The sequence below is a fragment of the Hippichthys cyanospilos genome, chromosome 10, assembly GCF_059441005.1.
Source record: "Hippichthys cyanospilos isolate Australia breed blue-spotted pipefish chromosome 10, RoL_Hcya_1.0, whole genome shotgun sequence".
Classification (NCBI taxonomy): domain Eukaryota; kingdom Metazoa; phylum Chordata; class Actinopteri; order Syngnathiformes; family Syngnathidae; genus Hippichthys; species Hippichthys cyanospilos.
The window spans coordinates 15,814,671-15,834,305 of record NC_142378.1 but is presented as its reverse complement, the minus strand read 5'-3'; the positions used below and the strand labels follow the sequence as shown (position 1 = coordinate 15,834,305).

The window sequence follows — 19,635 nt, the reverse complement described above, 5'->3', positions numbered from 1 at the left end:
GTGAATATTGTAATGTAAACATTATGGCAGGTTGAATAAGCACTAAGCATTTTCAAAGAAACAAAGCCCGATTAAATCCAAAAACCACATAAGTGCAATCACAATGAAATCAGCCCAGTAGTGCTCTCCACACACACATCATTGCAAATATGTAATAAATACCTCATGCCCTATTCTATTTGCAAAGCCATCTGCTTGGATTGAATTGGAATACCTCACTCTTGTCCACTCTTTATTCAGTTTTACTGGGAAACCAAATGATAAAATACAAAATAATCACAGTGTCAGTAAAGAAAGCTGACTTGTGCTTTTTTAATGCTTCCACTTGCTTTATTCAATTTTAAAACGGGAGAAGCCGACAAATGGCCTAAATGGCTATTGTATGAATTAAATAAAGTCGATATCCTAGGAGGAAAAAACTGCTACGCTTTGGCCTAATATAAAATTATATGCGATTTTACATTGTCTGGTTTATGACTACTCAACTATAATTAAATTTTATCCCTAAAGAAATGTATTAAAGCCACTGAATGATACTGTCCTATTTTTTTTTTATTTTTTGGACTACAAAGAATCCATACACTTTTCAACTCAAGAAACTCTTTTAATATTGTAATGGGCCTCATGCACAACAGTGCAATAAGCATCTCTCTTAAATGGCAAAACAGTTTTCGCTCTAAATAAATGATACGATTCTGAGACACCATGAAAGATAACGCCTGCTGTTAAATGTTAGAAGATCTGACGTTTAAAACGTATTTTCAATATTTTTTTTGGTATTTGATTTTGCTGATTTTTGAAGTTTTCCCACTTACAAAGCAGGTAAAGGCTTGTATCAACGGTCAATGTGAGCAACAGAATCAATTCAGTTCAATTATACTTTATTAAATTCTTGGGAGGGTTCCCTCAGAAAAATCCAGAAAATCACAGACAATTATCTTTGAATAATGAATTAGCATTTTATTGCATGACGTAGGGATTTGATTACCTATCAACCAATAAGAATGCCGGTTCTCACAGACCTCTTTGTTCTTCTTTAAGAAGCCCTCCTTTCTTATTAAGTGTGTTATCTGCACCTCTTTGAACTTGTTACCTCTATAAAAGACACCTGTCCACACACTCAAGCTACCTCCAATGTCCCCACAATCGCTAAGACAAGAGAACTGTGCAAGGACATCAGGGATAAAGTTGTAGACTCGGGCTGGGATGGGCTACAGGACTTTAGGCAAGCAGCTTGGTGAGAAGGCAACAATTGTTGGTGCAATTATCAGAAAATGGTGGTCAATCTCTCACAGTCTGGAGCGCCATGCAAGATTTCTCTTTGTGGGGCATCAATGGATGGTGGAATGAGCCCAGAACTATAGTGCAGGATCTGGTAAATGACCTGAATAGAGCAGAGACCACAGTGTCAACACCGTCACGGATTCAAATCCTGCAGTGCATGCCAGGTCCCCCTGCTCAAGCCAGCGCATGTCAAGACCTGTCTAAAATTTACCAATCATCATCTTGAAAATCCAGAAGAGAAATGGGAGAAGGTCAAGAGGTATGATCAAACAAAAGTGGAGCTTTTTGGTCAAAATTGAACTCGCCGTGTTGTTGAGGAAGGATGAATACACCAACAACACCATCCCAAATGTGAAGCGTGAAGGTGGAAACATTATTCTTTGGAGATGCTTTGTTTTGCAACGGGTCCGGAACGAGCGTTCTATATTGAGAGAAGGATGAATGGGGCCATGTATCGTGAGATCTTGGGTCGTAACTGGGTCTTCCGGCATGACAATGACCTGAAACACACAGTGGGGGCAACTAAGGAATGACTCTGCGGGAAGCAGCATCTCAAAGTCCTGCAGGCGTAGCCTGTTTCCAGATCTGAATCAAATAGAAAATCTTTGGAGAGTGCTGTAAGTCCGTGTTGCCCCGTAACAACACCGAAACCTGAATGCTCTGGAGAACATCTCTTTGGAGGAGTGGGCCAAAGTCCCTGCTGCAGTTTGTGCAAACCTGGTGAAGAGCTATAGAAAACGTCTGATCTCTGTAATAGTAATCAAAGGTTTCTGTGCCAAATATTGAGTTCTGTTTGTCTGATGTATCAAATACCAAACGTCAAATTAATTATTTAAAACATTGTCCACTGTGTTTCTCTGGAATGTTTCTTTTTGATTTTTTCCCTCATAATTGAAGAGTACTTTTGATACAAATTACAGACCTCACCTGCTTTGTAATTGTACATTTGAATGCTAATTGGAGGTTATCATACCATAATACACCAAATACAGAAAGTTCTTCATTCATAGATCATTGTGAAGGTTAACACAAATAATCTTGCTGTTGTTGCTTTACCTCCAAGCTCTACACCCGAAATGCTAGAAGAGAGCCAGTAGGTGCGACATACTGGTAATGAATTGGGGAGGCACTGTGAAATCATCACCGCTGTCTAGTCAAGTGTCTGTGCCATTGGTGCGTGTCCTTGGAAAGAAAAACTGGCTGAAGAAAAATAAAAGCTTTTCTCATTGGGATCTTGACATTTCTAAGATGAGTGAGCGGAAAATTTAGACCTAAAGAAAGCAGCCTATAGGGAAATTGGGATAACAGTTGCTGAAATTGCAGAAAGAGTCTACTACTTTGCCAGACCTTTATAAAGCCGAGCTGGAGGGAATTCATTTTGAAACCCTTTACTGATGGAAGATTGGAACTGAGTAATTAAGACCAACCCTTCCAAGTTTATGTAAATTCACATTACAGTACACTGAGATGTTCTAGCCTGGGACATGGTAGATACAAATTTCCACTTTTATGCTTATTCTTTTAAGGTGAAATACAAATCAAATATGAGGAATATGAAGAGGATGAAACCTGAAGTTGAAAAGATTATCACAATAGTCATTGCAAAGCCAGTCCCCCTGTTCATTAATGCAATCAATTTGGAGAGACTTTTACGTCCTGGGATGTGTTTATGTTACTTACTAGATAGAAAAACAAAATAAAAAGAAAAGGATGTTACAGCATCAAAATGTCATCTTCAATTAATTTACCGTATATGGCCAAATGCATTTGTGATATAATATCCATGATAAAACATCTTGTCACAGCTATAGGCCAAACCAAGCGGCAAATCATGTTTTAATTGACAGAAAAATATTAAATTAAATGTCTCATCGTGATAAATTGATATAAAAAAACACTTACATACAGACAGTAACATTAAAAGAAGCACATTTTGGCAGATGATACCTCGGGAATTCATTGTAAGCCTAAAATATATGTGGTTTTGGGGGTGAGGCCAAAGAACCATTCTTGCCCAAATTCATCTGTTGAAATGTTAAACTTCCTCAGATTGTAAGTGTTCAAATCTCAGATGATACCTATATACATCTATAAATTATTTTAAAGGGGGTTTAGAGTAGGATTAGAATATCTCAAACGTCATTTTTGCTGACATAAACCTGGTTTCGTGAATAGGCATCTTGTGCCTACTTGATGACATAGGCATTTGTTCAGCCATTGGCAGACAGTATGGAAATGGATTGCCAGACAAACAAGAATTGATGTGCCACAATTCATTTTCATCTCCGGGGAAAGAACAGCCTTGGCCTTGCTCATTACATCCTCGCTTAAAAAAAAATGTTTCGAATAGTGGCCTGACAACTATGTATGGTGGCTTGCCTGAACGTAAACAAAACATGAGGAATATCCAGCCTTCGGAAATACTACATTTCTGAGGTCACGTTTGGACATATGGGTGAAAAGGTGCTATAGTCCAGTCAGAAAGTGGTGCCGCCCCAGTAAAGTAAATTTCAAGTTTGCATTTTTAAATCACATATCTGTTAAGCCCCAGAGAGAAAACGGATTCTTGGAGCTACACGCGAGGCACGTCCTACAGTCCAACACCCAACATTAATGTCCAGCGTTTCAACGTTTGAATATTTTGCACAAGTTGCTGTTTTGTAACAAGGACACTGGGCAAGTATATTAAAGTCAAATTCAGTTCAGCTGTTTCAGAGATATCTACTGTATTTATTTTGACCCGGAAGTCAAACATCCCTAATTTCTTTCTGTGACCTTAAGGGTAGGGAAATGAATTATATCGCATGAAATGATGGTGTATTGTTTATTTGACTTCTATTATTACGCACCTAATGACTGTGGTTCCAAATTACCTCCAACTTTTTTAAGACCAGAATGAATGATGACCTCAGCAGAACGTGGCTGATAGCTGGCCCAATAACAAGTCATCTTCCATACTGTAATGACACAGCGTGTTGATGAATGGCTTTGTTTTCGGGTGACTTCCTTTTACAGGGAGCAGGCCTTGGCCAAATATAAAATCCCACAGGTCGCAAAGTGCAGATGGATTGACTACAGATCTTTGTCACTTTTATTGCTTAACAACTTGCTGTGGATTAATAAATCAAGCTTCACTCCAGGCGGCTCCAGATTAACATCACCACCTGCTGGTATCTGCTTCATAACCTTGACTTAATCACAAACCTCTTTTTAACTCCACTTGTACAAAACACATTGTCAGAATGGCAACAAGTAGGAGGAGGTGATTTATCTACTACTTATCCTAGATCTCATTAAAGCATAAAGGATAGGGCAGAGGCTTCTGAAATCTCTAGCACATTCACAGCAAATTGATTTTATTCAGGAGTTTATGGTCTTGTGGGGCCGTACACCAGCTCTTTGAAAAGTTATAAATTCTGATGGGAGTGTTTGCATGTGAAGGAGGGAGCTAAACCTAAACTTAAATCAAACCCTCATGCAGCATATTTGACTCTCTTGCATTGAAGTGAAAATGAATTTTCAGCCCTCTAAGAAAATAACTGCTGATTTAAGTAGCCCCTTCAACCCAAGCTATTTAAATAATCAGAACCCATGGCTCATTTTCTCAGCCAACTGATGAAACACTCTGCTAGACACCCATAAGGGAAGCAATCAGTATGGGGATAAAGCGATACTGTTGGCAATATATCAAATCATGAGCGAGAACCGGCTTAGTAGACCGGTAGTAACAGAACAAAGATAATGCATAGTTTAGATGTCCTTGAGCAAGGCACCACACCCTAAAATGTCCCGGCCACCATTACATTTGTTGCTCCACACTTTTTTTGGTATTACTCAGGCACAAGGAGACCATTCAAACTTCACACAGAAAATGCAGAGTCCAGATGCAAACCCACGATCTGGTATTGCGAGGAAGACACGCTAACTCAAGAGTGGGCAACTTCGCTCCTCGAGGGCCACTATTCTGACACTTTTAGATGTTTCCTTACTCCAATACGACTGATTCAAATGATCTGGATTGTTATCGGGCTTCTGATGAGGGATTCATTGAATCGGGTCGGTTGGCCTTTGAGGACTGAAGTTGCCCACCACTGTGCTAACCAATGTGCTATCCAAAGGATCTCTTGTAATAAATAGTGAATGTGTGAAACTCTTCTTGCTGTGTTTAATGTTACAGGAAATGTTTAAGTGGGTTGCCATTAATCAGCAGAACACACACTAAGAGAGCACAGAAAAACATTTGTCACACACTTGCTTTGCAAGCAAACCTTGCATTCAAAGTTCTTTCACAACATGGGAACTAGCAAACACACACTGCAGTTTTTTGCACATTTGGCACATTCATCATTCTTAGATGGAAATATTGCTCAGGCATATCTTAACCTAAAGTATATTTTTGTTTTAATGATAGTACAGTAGAACTCCTCTACAACAAAATCATATTTGCAGCCAGAAATTTTTCACAATGGGGACTTTTCACTATAGCATATATAAGTCATCCATCTTTCATCTTACGTTCATATTACTTTTATCATGTCTTCGAGTGTTGGGTTGAAGCGGATGTGTTTTCTTGATTTATGTTTTTTTTTTTTTTCTTGATATTTTTCCGCAAGATCAAAACAAAATGCCGGACAAAGTTGTTCGCAATGTTCATAAGTCAGCAGGTTTTGTGGAGTAAAAGAGTAGATGGACAATGAATTTTGATGTAAAAAAAATGATGCTCCTAGGGACGCACGTTGATTCGATTGATTCAAAAGTGGGGATGCAGGCAAATTGGAGCATTGCACATTGCATATATATATATATATATATATATATATATATATATATATATATATATATATATATATATATATATATATATATATATATCCCCGTGTTACAGCGTCCCTGGCTTACATTTTTCTCATGTTGCGATGTGGAATACTGAGTTTTTTCGTCCGTTATTTTCCTGGCTTTGCGATAAAAACAACTGTCATGACCCTAGGGGGTAAACTGTATTTGTGTTATTTTGTCTCCATCTGCTGGTGTTTTTAGGTAATTGTACTTATTTACTATTGCAGTCAAACTGCTTCCATGCAACGTGTCACTACAATACTGGTCTGATAATGGTCTGCCTCTCCTCATGGTGATACTGGTCTGCTATTGGTCGGCCTCACTCGTTTCAAAATGGTGGAGCGGTAAAGCTTTGTACAATTGTGAGTGGTTACAAAACCGTATTTATAGTGCATTTTACTGGTTAAGGCATGCTCTAATTGGTGCATTTAAAAAGCATGGTTCCTTGTCTTTGTCTTCCATGTCTTTGTGGGCTTGAACACAGTCCACTTAATTCACTACCAATTATAGGTAGCTCATCTTGTTCCCTTTAAATGTGGGACACTCACATTCACTCAGAAATTTCTGTGCAGAGAAGAACACAATGAGCTGTGTGTGACCAAAGCATTGGTACGGCGCTGTGGCCAATGTGGCAACAGATGTAAGCAGGTACCCTCCCACGCAGACCTCACATATTTATCACATCTGTGATAGTTCATGTGCCACCATCCATGAGCATGATTCAAAAACTGCAATACAAATATCATGACAAATGTATTTCTAGGATGAATCAGAGGCTTTAATGCCTGTTGTTCTCATTTGAATGAAAGACACTGCCACCAAGCAACCCATGCTTGCGTAGCTCAGAATCGGACTACGCCTTCTTTATACTCCAATGTACGCGTAGGCGACAATGGCCACATTGCATCACTTGCACGACGCATTGATTTGCATGACATGTGGCTCACACATCAGAAATTGTTTTTGCACAATGATTTCTGCATGCTTAAACCCTAATGATTGGTCCATTTAGTCACATGCAGCAATCACATAATTTTTTTCTCTAAAATAATGCTTTATTGAATATATTGCACATACAACGGAAGTCACACCAAACCTGCAAATACAACATGGTGAGGTATTTAGTTGTCCTAGATTAGGTTCTGCAATATTGCCATTTGGAAAAAAAAAAGCAGGGCATATTCAAGAGAAGCTGTGAGATGAGGTGTGCAAATATCTGCCTGTTTATGATTGCAACTTAAGCCAGTTCAAAGCATAAATGGCATCTAGCTCCTGACAAAAAAATGGAAGGTGGCTCGGCATTCACAAAGTGCTAGCTATGATGTAGGTAAAAATGAATAAAGTGTCTAAAATAATAATGACAACATAAAAAAGTAAAACAGGCTTCAGGAATTGACCATGACAATCAGAAGACACTTTTGTCTGTGATTCCCTAGCCAATATCCGCTGTATCAACACCCCCTGACGTGAAGTGAAATTGAAACACACTTTCAAAACAGCATGTGTGGGGTCAACTGGAGCATAAATGCAAACTGTGCATTACATTTCCGCACAGTTGATGCCCAGAGGAGTATAAAGAAGCCTTTAGACTTCCTTTCATGCAATTATCATGTTTAGACAACTTTCTGCCACAAAATTGTCAGATGTGGAAGACTTGTCAAAGGACACTTCTTTGCTTGTCAAGCTTGACGCAGAACACTCAGTCAGTCATTATCGGAACTGCTTGTCCTCAAGAAGATTGTGGCCATGCACAAGCCTATCCCAAAAACTGTTTGGCAGCCAATCAAATAGCACAGGTAGAACAACCTCAATCAACCAATACATGTTTAGGAGCAGGAAACCACAGTACCTGGAGAATACCCACGCATTCACAGAGAGAATATGCAAATTCCACACAGGAGGACCGAAGCCTGGATTCAAGTCCTACACCGCTATTGTAAGATGGATGTACAGTAGTAACTAGTGATATACCAAGCCACCAGTAATCCAAATTCCCAAACGGTGTGTGCACAAGAATCAAGATGCAAGCACTGCCACATGTATTATATTCAAAAATACTGCAGAGCCCGTGCTATGTTTAATGGAGAGTTTCCACTCCAATGACAACTGATAATAGTCCCTTTTTCCGAGGAATAATATAAAACTACAGGAACATGTTTTACAAGAACATTAAATCAGTGACTGTTGTCAGATAGGCACTAGAAAATATACTGGACTTGTGCACTTTTTTACAGCCAGCATTTTTTAATGTCACTAGCTTCCAAGCCAAAATGACTCCACATGACAATATGTTTCAGCTGGTGATGCCCCTCTCCTGATTTTAGCTCATGTTGCAATGTAAAGCGTGTTTTCACAAAGCTCGCAATCTCAGCAATGAATGCACACACTTTATAAAAATGACTCAAGTCTGTTCAAGCAACAGAAAATGAAAATTTGGGTGTTAGGCTAATATTGTCTATCATTGAAAATAATCATTACAATTGAGAAAAGCCAGCACTTATTCATGCCTACAAACCTTCCACCATCCTCTATGAATCCATCACTAAAAACACCTTTCAAGCCAACAACTGAGATAAACAATGTTTGCTGTGACTTGATTCATGTCCACGAGAAAATAATTTAATTTCTCAGTGTCTTCTCAAAGAGGGTAAAACTACAATTTGACAATAAACACCTCCCCAAAAACTAATGAATAGAATATTTACTATGCAGATAAGTTCTAATTTATAATACCACATTGTTGATTCATCCCTTTTTTTTAGTATGTTTTTAAGTCATTTAAAAGGAATATATATTTCAGCCATGAAAGCAACGGACTTGATTTGAATGTTCATTTTGTTTGCAGCTGTATTTTTCACTGTTTGATTTCAGTGTATCTGTTTCATATAGCCTATAGCTTATATGTTCCAGGCAAGATAAACATAGAACATGCCAAGTCATCACTTTGGACATTCTTGACAATAGAAGAGAGAAAATATCAGATGTTGTATAAAACTGTTGAACATTTCAAGTTGCTTACATTGTTCTGTTTTTCTTATATCCACTTAAAAAAACACATCACAATACATGATCAAATCTTTCAAAACAGCCTGCAGCTCAGGTAGAAACTAGAAGAACTGCTCACCTGTCCCGCAGGAGCTCAGAACCAACGAGGAGATCAGCACAGCAATCCCAGACAGTCTCCTACTCCTCAGAGGCATGTTGAGTGCACGTTACTGCGCACAATATCAGCACTGACTAAGAGGAGACAGTTCCTCTTCTCTCGCATTCACTGCCTTCCTCTCCTCAAGCTACACTTGGTCACTCTGTCTGCCAGCGCAGGCAAGAAGATTGGGGGGGATGCTTGCTCTCACACTCTGCACTCCGTTAAGTGATGGAGAGAGGATAAAGAGAAAGAAAATCTGGGTTGGGGGTTACAGACTATTGCAGATCCACACCACAGTGGAGTGACAAAGTGAGGATTATTTTTGTTTTGGGATTTCACTCTTAACATAGTTGTTCTGTCCACCTACATCTCAAAGCGCCTTTTTTATTTCTTGTGTATGGGGCATCTGAGATACAGAGAATACATTCAGCATTTCATGCACAACACTTAAATGAAACGGCACAAAACTGGCTAATGATATCATCACAGCAATATACTCTATAATGGACGATGAGGGGAATAATAGAACAATATTAAATCTTCACAAAGAAACTCCACGCCTGCCTGGCATCTCACTGCCCAGCACAGTGCCCCAAGACTGACTGACATCTAGAACCCTAGGATTCAAAGACTTAGGTGGTGTTTTATTCACATATGAAAGCAGGCTCACATTGAATTTCTGACGTGAGAGCGTCTGGGGAACCACTTCCAGCTCCGTTACATCCTTTAGCCTGACCGGTTTAATAGTTGGCCCATGATAGACTTTGAAGGGGATATTCTTAGAGAAGTATTCTTTTGCTAGAAGCGTATTCTTATGCTAACCGCTGGTTGGATAACCACGAGTAATCAAGTATCAAGGAGTACTAACGATCTGGACCTCTTAAGATCTCATTTTTTGTAAAGCCATGCTATTTTTGAACACATATCTTGTTTACAGATACTGTACAATTAAGACATAAAACAAAGTCAATGATAATTTACCAGTTTTTTCCTTGGTATCTATAAAAGAATTGATTCAGAATTGAATTGTTAAAAGATCAAACATGGAATTGGAATCAACAAAATCTGCTCAATCCCCAACCTAAATCAGCCCACGTTGATAACCCTCCAGAGATAAGATGCAAGTCTGGCCACATTCTTTTTATGGAATCTGCCTCTAATGATCGAGTGCACTTGTTAATTACTAAAACAGATTTGGCTGTCCTTGTTAGAACCATTTGGACTAGTTTTATTCTCTAAATAGCCAGAATATCATTATGTGTTCTTAGAAGACAGGACCAAATGTAATGGTTTAGCTGTTTATTCACAAACAAAAAATGTAATGGGAATTGTCCTTTGGTTTCCTCGAAGAAACACAAAAGACAGAGGCACTTGTGGGTGGATGTTTTATGGGAAATAGTCGGGTGTCACTTTTTTTTAAATTAGAATGCGCCGTTGTTGGCTGCTAGAGCATGGTGTTGCATTGTAACCATGTAATAAATACTTTTCACCAATAGGCATCAGCACAGTATTTTGAGAAAAGCTCTTAAGGGGTGCTAAACAGTGTTCACCTGATGCCTGTTGATAAAACTTTGATCAGAATGACTTTATGTTGTTAATATAGGCTACAGATTTTGAAATATTAAAAATTTTGGTTGGTGGTGGGCCTTGAGATTTTTTCAAAGAAAATTCTTTACCTTGTCTCAAAAATGTTGGAAAAACACTGTACTAGGGGCACCAGACCATCTCAGCACTGCATTGCAATGTAAGGAGGGAGGAGGCAAGTGGGCGATGTCAAAAAGAAAATAATAATAATGAAAATAAAGGTTGTGTGCTCCCTTGTGAGTCCATACGAGTGTGTACGTGTAAGTCTGTGGCCTCGTTCACGCCTCGCCCCCGAAACACATTGTCTCTACCATCTGCTGACTGATGATGCGAACATGTTGCTGTGGAGACGTCTCGAGGGACATATGATCCAGTTGAAAGGGTCACAGGAGAAGAACTGCTGGGGGTGCGATGACGTTGATGCAAATGACTGACCTCTCTATTCCCCAGACCCATATTCAATTGAGCAACTCCGGACCCTTCATCTATCATTGCATCAAACCCAGCCACAGAGCACTGTGGAATGTCCAAGAAAATTGCGATTCCCTGAACCAAGTCTGGCAGGATACCTTGGTCTGAAAATCACAAAATGATTCTATAGTCATGAATGCACTTGTATTTGCCAACTCAAATAAAGTAAGACGCTATTTTTAACGGAGTAATCAAATGTTTCTCTTTCCGTATCAAGTGCAAGAGCTTTGACAGCTTAATATGATGAGAAGATTTACCACGCCACAAGAGGATGTTTAGACGAGAGTCATTAAATGCTTCTCAGGTCACCAAAGAAATTTAGTGTCGAATTAGTACGCCCATTTACTGTCAAAATATTACAGCACGGCAGTGTGACAGCACAAGATGAAAAGTCTTTGTTTGGGGATTTACTTTAAGACAGGATTATCAAGTTTTTTTCCCCCTGACATTTGGATATATCATGCTGCATAAGCCATCACAGACTAAATGTAGCAAATGATGCGTCAACTGTCATACTCACAAGACTGTTTCGGTTTCACATAGGTTGCAAACAGTAGAACCCTAACAAATCATAAGTAGTGCGCCGACGTGGGTGGTATGACACTCGCATCATTTTACCTTTGAATATAATGTGCACGTGCAGTATGCAAAAAGAGCATGCACATTAGGGAAGAGCTGAGAGCAAAAATGAGAGATGGCACGTGGAAAGGATGACTCAGATGCTACTGACAAGAGGTGGCTCCATCGTGTTTCGAGAGGGTGAACACCACTCATACATGCACCCTACCCTTCCCCACCCATACACCCCAACACGCAAGCAGCACAACTATAATGTTCTCAACTGTAAGAACAGAAGGGCTCAATCGACTGGGGCATGGTAAAACTGTCTAGTTTGCGAGACAAAAACAGAATCCTTAAAAGGTGTGGATCACATTCATTTACCGGTTCATAAATGAAAACAAAAAAGTGTCACCTGTAACCACAAGTTAAAAACATAATGCACTATTTATACACATCACATGGCACAGATTTGCATTCTCTGTATTGTAATCCACTTCACATCATTTGGAAGTGTACATGTGTGAAAAGGCTAAAGGGTAAATTACTTTTTCAGGAACACTATTGCCTTAAATCTGTCCAAATTCAAGCAGATAGAAATGTTGACCTATGATAAGATCTCAAGTACGACTGGAAAACACAACAAATCTCTGAGGCAGATGGTAGCAGTGGACTATGAATCTAATGTATCCCAGAGGGATACTGTGACACATTAAGTTTGTAGCCCTTGTTAGTGGGCCTTTTACATTTTCCTTTCTTGGGGATTGGCGGTGGGGGGCTTATTTGATATAAATGTTGCCATAAAAGGGTTAGTGTGTGGTCAGAATAAATACAACAAAAACCCCAGCTAAAAGATTCCGAGTTGTAATCAGCACAAAACTGCACACTATACTGAAAAATTAGGGAATTTGTTGTCTGGACTATCTTTCCAACTACCAAACGGTGATGAAGAATGAATGTTGTAGAGTTTAAACCAGTGCTTTAAGTTGTAGAGGTGTTTAAAAATGGATGCACTGCTTGTTACCTTGTCTGCTGAATGGGCAGTCCATTTATTTCTCATTATAATACTGTGCTCTTACAAATACTAAAAATAAAGATTTAACTTTGTATAAATGCACTCATTTAATATACTGAAAAGATAACATTATCTGTTCAATTTTACCTGAGCCTCAGTTTTGATAATATTCAGATCTCCTTCAAACTTTTAGAAATATGATTAAGTCTACCACACCGTGATATTTTTCTCCACCACCTTGGAAAAATATAAAATAAATCAAGTTTCATTTCAGGTGCATCTTAAAAAAGTCGGCACCTTCTCTTTATCTGGGGTACTTTCTGACCATTTGCAACCGAAAATTATGAATGAGGTGGTTTGTTTTTCAGTTTCCTGAAACATTTTGGCACTGTCTGCTTCAAGTGAATAAAGAGGTGCTTCAATCATTAATAATGCAGGTTGACATTAGTTTAAATCAATCAAGATTAACAATTGTATATTAGTATAGTCTTTGAAACTTGCTTTCAGTTGACTTCAAGAGTGTTTTAATAATTTCAAGTCTTAGCGCACAATACATACTGAAGATTCCTGGATGACGTGGAGGTCTGACGTCTTAGAGGGAAGTGACAGAGGGAAGTGCCTGGAGGACACAAAACGACCGAGCTAACGGAAAAAGGTGTCCATCGAAACTTGATGCACAGTGAGAACAGGCAAAACTAAATCTAATCAAACCCAAATCAACAAAAACAGGTTTCCTCCCATATTCCCCCCAAAGTATGGTAGGTATATTGAATACCCCGAATTGCCTTAGGTGTGTTTGTGAGCGTGAATGGTAGTTTGTCTCTGTGTGCCCTGCGATTGGCTGGACGGCTGCAATGATGGATGGATGGATGGATATTAGTTAGCATTTCTCAAGTGAAAAGCAAAACTGTGAATTGAAATAATGCTGTTTGTCATTCTGATTATTTGTTTCACTAGCAGAAAGGCTTAATAAAATCGCCCCGCAATCAAATATCTTGTTTGCTGTAAAATTGTATTTTGCAATCTCAGCTTCTTGAAGCGTTACCCCATAAAATCTTCCACACTCCTATCCCCTATTGCCCTGTTTTCTTTTGTTGAGGCTTGAGGTTACAAATTCTAGAGCAGGCTTTTGCCACACATTTAATGAGACAGAAGCAAAGAAAAAAAGAATGAATGACAGCACATAGGGAATATTTTTGATTGGTTTTATTCTTATACCAGTCTGTATGATTGAAGGTTCCAGTAAGTAATGTGCCATATTTCACTAAAATACTTATTTTCACACCTTAGAGATCAGCATATCAGGTTTTACTTCTATTTATGAACAATTGGACTCCATATACAACTGAGAAGAGGAATGAACAGCTTTAACATTGCGCTGCCAGAGGGCCACATTGAACAGGGTAATTCCCTGCCAGACGTAAGATAAAAGGGCAATTTTCAACTTTTAACGTTTTACATATGCTTATGTCTGTTTTTTATTGAACTAATCCCCATTAGAGGATGCAGATTATACTGCACAAAAGTGCATATAAAGGATCTACTTTTCAACAGCAAAGTTTGAAGCAAACAAAATTTAAACATAAACCTTTACTAGGATTTTTCCTAATTCATATGAAAAGGGCTCTCTTGCTGCTTTCAAGAACTAATTTTGTGAACCTTTCCACAAAAGAATCTCAGAAATAAATGAAGAAGTTCAACCATCTATGTTTCAGGAGTCATATCCTCTCTGTATCTCTGGATCCAAGCTACCAGATGGCCATTTGGTAAGGCTATTAAGCGTTAGTACATACATGCATAAACACAGTTGGTGACAGTTGCATATGTGGGAAAAGAAAAATGGCGATATGTGTTCCACTACAATTTAATGATACCATTTATGGAATAATTTGGGAGTATTCAAAAAAAAAAATTGAATACATGGAATAGAAGAACATTTGGAAGCTGTCCCGGATGAGTCAGATATTTAAAACCACATTCATGACTTTCATTTGTTTGAAAATATGTCCATTTTGGCTGTTTTAACACATATCAACATATAAGGTGAAAAACAAACCGCTTCGATATGTATTTTGAATCAAAGAGAGAGAGGGAAAGTGCTGCTCCTTCTCAGAAACTAGAAACTGTGAAGAAGCTTTTTGATGTTACTGGAGCACTTTTAGCTGTGCTTATGCATCCCAAACATTTTGAAGTGGAAAAGATTAGTGAGATTTTAAGAGCTTTGGGGAGGGTAGGCACTAATATACTTAGCCAGGTTTGGATTCCGAAATCCAGAAAGTCAGTGACTAAATTGGTGATGCATCCAGTTGCCTAATCTTCTGTATTCCAATAGTATCTACACCAATGGTGTCGAAAAAAACGGATGGTGCGCATAGCAAAAATCGACAAATGATTGATACTAACTGTTTTAAAGATATATACCATGATTTTACCTGCTTGAGAGTCATTTTCCTCCATGCAGCCCCTGAGCTAAAATGAATTCGACACCCCCGATCTACACTCAGAGGACGCACTAATAAGTGCATTTACATAATTCCTCGCGTGTTCGCTGTGATGCAAATGCATGGGTCAAATTTCATGTACATGACCAACAAAAGTGGCTCATCTTTTTTCATCTTCATTGTTTAGGCTGTAGTTTTAATCGGTTTAAAACTGCAAAGCTTTGTACACTTGCGGTAGTTTCTAATACTGTGTATTCATTGTTTGGATCATTTCAAATTGTCAAACCAAGGTGTTGCTATATTTATATAGCATTTCATCAGGGTGTTCCCGCCTACTGCCTGTGGACAGCTGGGGTAGGCACCAGCCAGCCAGCAATCTTAGTGAGAAGAGGCTGTTATAGGAGATGGATGGATGGATGGATGGATGGATGGATGGATGATCTAGCAACAGTTGTATTCATGCTTAGACTTAAAATACACAATATTTTCCGCATTTACTTTAGAGTACAATATAGATCTTGATAGGGAAGGGGTGATATACATTTCAGTGTTAAGCATAACCATTTATGAGCAGATAAGAAATAATCAATTTTCTTGCCACATTTAACGGCGAGTGGAGCCTATCACTGGAGTTGGAGGTGCTTTTGGTCATCCAGTGGGATAAGTGCAAACTGTCCTGAGCTATTCACAGTTGCATCTAACTTTAAATTGTGCGCAAACCATCTATTAAACATGATATTCCCTGTGTGTTCACATCCTGCTACGGAAAATCATTTGGCAGTTACAAGGAACGAGGGGCTGCAGCATCATACCTGGCAGTGTACCCTATTCAAACAGTGAAAATGGTTCCATTTGCTTCCAAAGGATATCAAAATCTTGTAGCTGTTGCTGAGCCTACTCTGCTTGCCCATTTCTTTCCCATCTGTTTTGCAAACCAAATGCAGTCAGCCAAGTGATCAATGTTCTCTTCCTCCGACTTTATATCACAACATCTGCTGCCGGATTCCTGGAGCTTTGGGCAGGTCATTTGGCTGGAAAATATGTGGTGTCTCCAATGCTGCCAGCTCCTGGAAGACCTCAACATGCCCACTTGCATTAATCTTTCATATTCAGGACTACTTCTTTTAGAGCCATGTGAGACTGACTGCCCTGTAAAGAGAGCTGCAATTCACCCACTGGCATATGTTGCAATCAGAAAAAGCCACTGGGTGAGAAGTTCTTTCAAATATTGTAAGGTTCTGGGGGCATATTTATTTTCTGTATTCACAACAGCTGCATTGATTTAAAAATACAGTACTTTGGAATTTAATGTAAGAATTCCAGAGGTGTTTCTCTCATTATTTACCAAGCAAAAATAAAAAAAAGCCTGGTTCTCATTTTTAAACACTTTTGATATACTTAACCGACATATAATTGGTTCTTGTCTGTTAATTGTCAGTGTTCACTTGTTGATATCTGAATAAGCCAAGGTGAGCACGTCACTAGACAGCAAGTGCTACAGTAAATAAAACTACAGTAGGCGGTTGGTCAGTGTGATACAAGCTGTAATACATTTTATTCTGTGCATCATTAGTGTGAATTTGTTTGTTCACGGACAATGTAAACAACACAAAAAAAAAAAAAACAGGCCAGGAAAGGCATGTATTAAAGGGCTCTTTGTGTTTTGATAAAGGCAGTCCTCTCATTTTGGACATCAAACTCATAAAGTAACTCACAAATGTACAAATTACCGTATTTTCCGCACTATAAGGTGCACTGGATTATAAGGCGCACCCTCAATTAATGACAAATTTTAAAACTTTTTCCATATATAAGACGCACCAAAATATAAGACGCACCCTCAATTAATGACATATTTTAAAACTTTTTTCAATCACAATATAGTAATACTCAAAGTAATAACAATAATAACTCAAATAATAACTCTAAACTCTCAATAGCATAATAACTCAATGTCAATATGACCAACCTTGTTCAACTGTAAACACACAAAAGAAACAGGTAAATCTTACTTTATCAGTTCATTCCCCATCTACAAATCCCAATCTCAATCTTGATCCATACATAAGGCGCACCTGATTATAAGGTGCACCATCAGTTTTTTTTAAAAAAATAAGGCTTTTAGGTGTGCCTTATGGTGCGGAAAATGCGGTAGTTTGGTTGCCTAGGACTGAATTGTGTAAATGATGAAGGTCTATGGTAGTAAAATGACTTTAAATAAATATTAAATATATTAAGTGTATTTTTATTACAATTGGATTTGTTCAAAAGCAAAAGGGCAGAATACATTTCAGCGACAATAACATAACATCCAATTCCATAGCATCAGTGGCCCTGTTGCAATTTTTTTTGTAACCTCAGACCCTTGGCCTTAATATAAACACATGTCCACACACATGTGCACAGCCACAGTGAAGACGTGCAAACAAAAATGAGCGTGTTGAAAGGAATACTTTTTTTCTTCCGGGTTGTTAGTTCAAAAGCCAGCAGAGCAACATATGATGCCAAGCTGCACAAAACACTTTGAAGTGCTACGCAATCATTTAGAAAAAGGAAACTTTTGACATTCATCTCTGAAAAAGCGGTCGATCTATGTAGCTTTTTTTTCACCTGTGAGTTTTGGTGGTCTCAATGAATGATGCATGGACGATATCTTTCATCTAAGACAAATACAAATACTGTGTATGTGCCTCAAGTCTTAAATTACTTTTGTCCAATTAGACCGTGATAAGGGTGGTTAAAGCCGGTTAAAATATTGGAGTCAACCTTTTAATAGTCATTACAAAACCTGAACTCCATGCTAATGAAAGCGCAACCCTCTGAAATGTGTGATCCAGCTGACATTGATGTTCAGTAAGTAGGAGCAACTTACTGAATGTATCATGCCACAAGTTGAGCGTGGAGGCTGAGGTGACTCAGTCAGACAGCCGTGGGGTATTGAAAGTACAGTGAAGCATGAACTAAATTATTAGGGTCATCGACTCCCAACAGGAGCGAGGTGAGTGCCAAAAACCTGCAAGAATACTATACATTGGCCTGCAGCTGTGTCAGATAAGGGGTCGTCTTTTTGAACATTTGAGAGAAAAATCTGAGTTTCCGGCACTTTTGGATAAATACACACTCCTCCGGGTCATATTGACTCAGGGACATTATTGCTGTTCCGTGCAAACAAACATAACATGAGGGTTAATTGCGCTGTCATTTGCAGCATCATACCATAATTATTGAGCTATTGAGTAGGCTCCTGTGGTTTTAAACATTATGGCGGCACAGTTTTTTATTCAATAAAACTTTCAATTTTTATATCTCTATTTGGTTGTAGCTTGCTGCAATTTTGTTGCTTTGGCGCTTGAAGGATTGAAATTGTCTCCTGTATTACAGCGCTATTTGGAGTCATAATGGTTTACAATGTGCATCATCACTTGAAGGATCCAAAACTATCATAGGAAATTAATTCAAATTACCATCAGTAATGAGGCATCATCTCATTTGCTCCTAATAGATGTGATACTGCCTAAGGCCATTGCCCTGTAATTTCCTCTTTAGATGTTTTAACCTTCCCTAACTTCTCGACTGAGATGGCAGAAGAGGGAACAGGAAACACAAGATGAGCTATTTTATACCCCGCTGTACCAGAAGTGGGGAAAAAAAAAGAAAAAAACAATAGGTGATTGCCTGGGGACACAAAACTTTCTTAGTCCCCAAATTCATAAATAATTTCTGGAATATTCAACACCATCTTATAATAGGAAAAGTCTGTGGTGAAAAGCCTCAAAAGACAGCCCACCTTTTCTGTGAGAAATAATTCTCAACGATTGATTTAAGCATGTTTTGTTATTTTTGGGGTTTTAATAATATTTCTTCATTGTGTGTGCTCAGTCACTCTGCATCATTTGCGTAAATTCTATTTTCTATCTTAACTGTTTTTAATAAAGATGTTGTCTTTCATAAAGTGTGCACTTTGCCTTGTCCTAACAGTCAAGAGAGATTGGCTAAAGCTTGACGACTGCGGTTAGAACGTTGCTTGTTAATTAAGTTTGTATGATAGCAACCTGTTGAACATCGCACAGGGTTATTGAATTATTCTTGTTTGAAGATTCCCCTGTACTTTCAAATCTATCCACTGTATATTAAGTCAGGATATTAGTCATTCTGGGCAACATTTAATTCTCCCTTCTAAAGACTGGATGGCAGATTTTGAGACAAAAGATGATGTTACTGTGAAGATTATTATGTTTCTTTGGTGCATCTCATAATATCTTAGCAAACAACAATTTGGTAACAAATGTGTTGAACTTCCC

General features: G+C 38.5%; 1 protein-coding gene across 1 annotated transcript in view; it reads right to left on the bottom strand.

Annotated features, from left to right (window-relative positions):
- The window catches only part of LOC148417277 (contactin-associated protein-like 4), a 68,779-nt gene extending 59,375 nt beyond the window's left edge, over positions 1-9,404 (bottom strand). The window contains exon 1 of the mRNA XM_088425308.1: positions 9,245-9,404. Within this exon, the coding sequence (XP_088281434.1) occupies positions 9,245-9,320 (76 nt within the window). The 5' untranslated portion in view covers positions 9,321-9,404. The remainder of the gene's footprint in view (positions 1-9,244) is intronic.
- Positions 9,405-19,635: the final 10,231 nt, after the last annotated feature.